The sequence below is a fragment of the Gracilinanus agilis genome, unplaced genomic scaffold (genome assembly GCF_016433145.1).
Source record: "Gracilinanus agilis isolate LMUSP501 unplaced genomic scaffold, AgileGrace unplaced_scaffold40339, whole genome shotgun sequence".
Taxonomy (NCBI): domain Eukaryota; kingdom Metazoa; phylum Chordata; class Mammalia; order Didelphimorphia; family Didelphidae; genus Gracilinanus; species Gracilinanus agilis.
The window spans coordinates 1-4,758 of record NW_025373955.1 but is presented as its reverse complement, the minus strand read 5'-3'; the positions used below and the strand labels follow the sequence as shown (position 1 = coordinate 4,758).

Below are 4,758 nucleotides of genomic sequence, written 5' to 3'. Positions count from 1 at the left end.
TCTCTCTCTCTCTCTCTCTCTCTCTCTCTCTCTCTCTCTTTCTCTTTCTCTCTCTCTCACACACACACACACATACACACATACACACACACTCAGAAAAGCAAAACACCTGTGCACCAGTGTGCGCACACATGCATACACAATATTTGATGTTTTTTCCTTATCCCTTGATGTGTATAATAAGCATGGGAAAGTGCTGCTATGAATAAGTTGTCAGTTATGAATGAGAATGCTCTATGAATGATTAAAATGTCTAATTGAAATATTTCCATAATATACTAATCCTTTCTAAAAATATTCATATGCATATTTGTGTTTTGGATGCCTATTAATTTATACTTTTTCATGCCTATTTTTATTTACACAAATACAAGCTGCTCTTGTCTAAATTGGGAGCCAGGCCTGCCACTTGGCTCAGCCCTGTGTAAATTTGTTGGTGAGGATAGAAAAAGACTGAGAGTCTCATAGAGTCTATTCACTCTGGAAGAGACCTTAGTAATCATCTAGCCCAACATTCTCATTTTTGCAGATGATAAAACTAATTCCCAGAGGAGGGCAGTGATTCACCCAAGGTCCACCTCTCCAAATCGAATACTTTGAAATCCCAAAAAGGACTTTGAAATAGGGCCCCTTCCAAGGGGATCAAAAAAGTTAGTTCAGAGTATGGCTTCTCATAGAGGGTTACAAGTGATAATTCTCGAACTACATGGTGGTATTTTAATTCTTTGTTTAGACAAAATTTAGTGTTTCCTTTTTCCTTAGTGTATCCTTTTCCTAAAGCTTCTCAGTTCAGATTCAAAATAGCAAAAGGTTTTTATCCTTCTTTCTTTTTTTTTAAAGATGTGTTTTTTTCATTCTGGCTTCCCATATTTAGCTTGCTTTATTTTTTTTCTCCTTTCCAGTATCCCCATGAGGTGAATGGAGCCCCCATGTATCTCTATGAAGTGGCCACTGAGTCTGTATGTGAATCAGCTGCCAGACTCCTTTTCATGAGCATTAAATGGGCCAAGAGTGTTCCAGCCTTCTCCACTCTGTCCTTACAAGATCAGGTAAGTATGAATATGCTTTGAGATCCTTGGGCAATAAGAATAATAACAAAGAGAACGTGAGAGAATAAGAGTTACTAATTCCAGTTTCACAAAGCTGCAAGGAATCTGGGGATATAATCTGTAACAACTCCTCGTTATCAGGCAAGTAAATGCCTCCGCCTGAAATCCTCATCTGCCTAAACAACCACTGAAAACAAAGTGATGTCCAAAAATAAAACCATGAAATTAACTCAATGAAACATTTATTCAGCATCTAGTATGTGCAAAGTGAGATGCAGCATGACATAGTGAATAGGGGATTGACCCTGGAGTCAAGAAGAACTGGGTTCAAATACTACCTGCACTAATTTCTCAGGTTCCCAGAAACTCCCAAAGATTATAAATTACAGAATGAATTATTAAGCTGCATCCATGGATGGAGTTTCTAAACTAAAAGTTCCATACACCAGTGAAATTATAAATAAGAAAGAAAGAAAGAAATGTGCATGCCCTTGTGCCTAGGTCCTGACAATACACAGACACATCAAGAAAATTGTTAAGATAAAATTCATTTGGAAAACTCAGTAAACTGAAAGAAAACAAAGACTTCCTTTTCAGAGGTTGCTGCTTCCCTTCTTATTTCCATCAGTTAGAATGCTCCTTTACTTGAGGAAAATTAAATGAAGCTTATTAGAAGTGAACATATAAGAAAATATTTTTCTTACAAGTGGAATTTTAAAATATCATTGCCAAATATATTTAAACTTTTTTTGAAATCTGTGGAAAAGTAGGAAAGAGAGAAATAAGATATGAGACTGACAAATGATAAAACATTTCCATTCCTCATCTGAAGACTTAGTCTCATTACATTATAGTCACACTTTTGTTATCTCTGAAAATGATACCCAGAGGCTGGCTCACTAAATTATATGAAGATAAAGAGCAAGTAGGAACCCAAGGTGTATTATAAACCTCTTTGGAGACAAGAATTCATTTAATTCTTAAAGTTTTTTTATAATCCCTAAAAACAAACATTTCTCACAATCTATGGTCCAAAAAAGACTAAGTTATATATTGTACCTCAAATTGCATCCTATCCAGGAATAAAATAATTTTGATTCATTATATTTAAACGACTCCTTCTAGAAGCACTTTGTAAGTGAATGACAACAAAGAAAATACCGTTTGGTTGCTTCCTGAAGAATTGGCTATGGTAAATGCATTCAGAGGGACTACTAGACAAGGTCTATCAGAAACTATAAAGTGGTTAGAGAAGCAAAAGATAAGAATCCTAAAAAAAAAAAACATGTATCAAGATTTGAATTCTATTGTACCTAATTAGGTTGTGCTAGTTCTTTCAAACATAGAATGTATTTCCTTACATATTAATACATTCAAAACATTTACTTTATCTGTACAAGGTCTAATTATATTACCCATCAGGAATAGTCAGAATTGGGTGATTTTTTTAAACTCCAAATTTGTCAGTTCAATTTCTTCTACCTTATGTAGTAACTTTGAAAAAGCATTAATTTTTAAAGATTAGAACTAGGTGTGAGTCATTAGAAGTATTTTTCTGGTGAATATTTAATAAATCAGCTCTTGAGACTTGAACTTACAAAAAAAAAGCCTTTCCACTTAAAATAAGATACTTTTGCTAAATCTGGAAGGCAGAAAACATTCAAAAATGTTCATCAACTATCTTTATTTATCTACCTAACATTTGTTACATTTTCAAAATCCTTATCTTTATGCCACTTAAAAACTCTTCCAAATAAATGTCCAGAGGGGGAAGTCAAACATAAACTGGTTCTCTTTTCAGCTTTCGGGGGGGGGGGGGAATGAATGGCAAGGGGAACTGAAGATGATAATTTGGAGACAACCAAAATTTGGTTTCACGCCGCTGTTATCCCATCACATAAAAATTAATGCAGTCTGTCCCTTTATGCTTATCTTAGAAATCAGGCAAACAACAGTTAAATGCAGAAACCCAGATGAACTTAATCGTTTCACTATTTTTCCTCTTTTAATGCTTGTCTTTGATGAGTACTATGGCCATTATCTCTCACATACATTCTGTTCCTTGATCTGCTAATTCCTTGGTTCTTCTTTGAGAGTAAGAGCCAGTAGGCCAGTCAGGATTCCTTGAGAATTTCAGCATTATAATTCAGAGAAGTCGTTTTAGATGCCATTCCGGTGTGCTACAATTTGGCATTTCATAGAGCACTAATTTCCTGAGTAATTCCTAGGTTTGGCTGAACTAAAAAGACAACGGGAAAGGAAAAGCAAACCTTTTCCTAAGGCAAACTTTAGGAAAATAGATTCCGCAGTACATATTACTTTATCTATAGGCACCTTGTGAAAAAGATAAAAGGCAAGCTAAAATATTCAGGAGAAATTACCAAGACAGGCATTTAAAACAGTTTTTCTTAAATAATGGAAATTTACATATTGAAATTGTTTATAAATTTATAAATTATACACTATATTCTATTATACATCTATTGTATGACAGCTGATGCTTTTGGAAGATGCTTGGAGAGAACTGTTTGTTCTAGGAATAGCACAATGGGCCATTCCAGTTGATGCTAACACTCTACTGGCTGTATCTGGTAAGAACTGCACAATTTAATGACTTTGTTGTAGAAATTACCATAAAAATACATTACTGAAAAAAGAACAACATGTAAAGAATAACAAATTCCTGCTGAACAATAGAGTATACCTGTCATTTATAAATCTATATTTAAATGCAAATAATGTTGTTTTGTTGTATTCATGACTGCTTGCATTGTTATTTAAATGCAAATTACTGTGTTTGTTATCATCCCAGAGAAGATTTTATATTAACTTCCATACAATATAGTCAGTCTACATGGAATCAGAGATCTCAGAGTGACAATTGAATAGATATTTATATGCAGAATTTTGTCAAAAATCAATATGAAATCATGAAAATGCCCTAATATTAGGATATTTATTTTACATTCCCATTCTAGGCATGAATGGCGAAAATACAGATTCCCAGAAGCTGAGTAAGATCATCTCTGAAATCCAGGCTTTGCAAGAGGTAGTGGCCAGATTCAGACAACTTCGGCTGGATGCAACTGAATTTGCCTGTCTCAAATGCATTGTCACTTTCAAAGCTGGTAAGCAGCTCTAAAGCCCTCCTTTATCTTCTTCATCTTCTTCTTCAGTGCCCCCTGCCCCCTTCTCCACAGCTTCCCTTCCCCCTCCCTGCCCCTGCCCCATCCTGCCCCTCTTCATGATAACAGCCACTTCAGAGTCAGAACGAGCCTCATAAAATGGAGCTGATCTTTTGGATCCTTTGACTCCATTTTAGAGAGCCACGGTCTTCTTTCATGCTGGACCAGCTTTGCATTTCATCGCTGCTTTATACCGTTGCACCCACCTGGAGGTCAACTGACCGACTGGTTCCTGATCTCTTTTCTAGTACCTACACACAGTGGTTCTGAACTCAGAAGTTTCCGGAATGCCGCCGCGATCGCCGCACTTCAGGATGAAGCTCAGCTAACACTTAACAGTTATATCCACACCAGGTGAACCTTATTTGTCTAATCATTCAAAATAACAAGAACAGCAGCCATGGGGATAACCCTCCCTTTGGCAACTATACATTATAGAATGCTCTATCACATGGGGGATAGTTTTCAAAGTGTTTTCCTGGACAGCATCTCATTTGCCTTAAAAAAAAAAAAAAATATATATA

The 4,758-nt window shown here is 35.7% G+C and overlaps 1 protein-coding gene across 1 annotated transcript; it reads left to right on the top strand.

Annotated features, from left to right (window-relative positions):
* Positions 1–902: 902 nt before the first annotated feature.
* On the top strand, positions 903–4,592 carry LOC123255160 (nuclear receptor subfamily 2 group E member 1; the record flags this gene model as incomplete). The annotated part of the gene is made up of 4 exons (XM_044684013.1): positions 903–1,049; positions 3,544–3,640; positions 4,028–4,177; positions 4,483–4,592. Coding segments are annotated over 4 exons (504 nt in total), but the record flags the coding sequence as incomplete, so codon positions are not given.
* Positions 4,593–4,758: the final 166 nt, after the last annotated feature.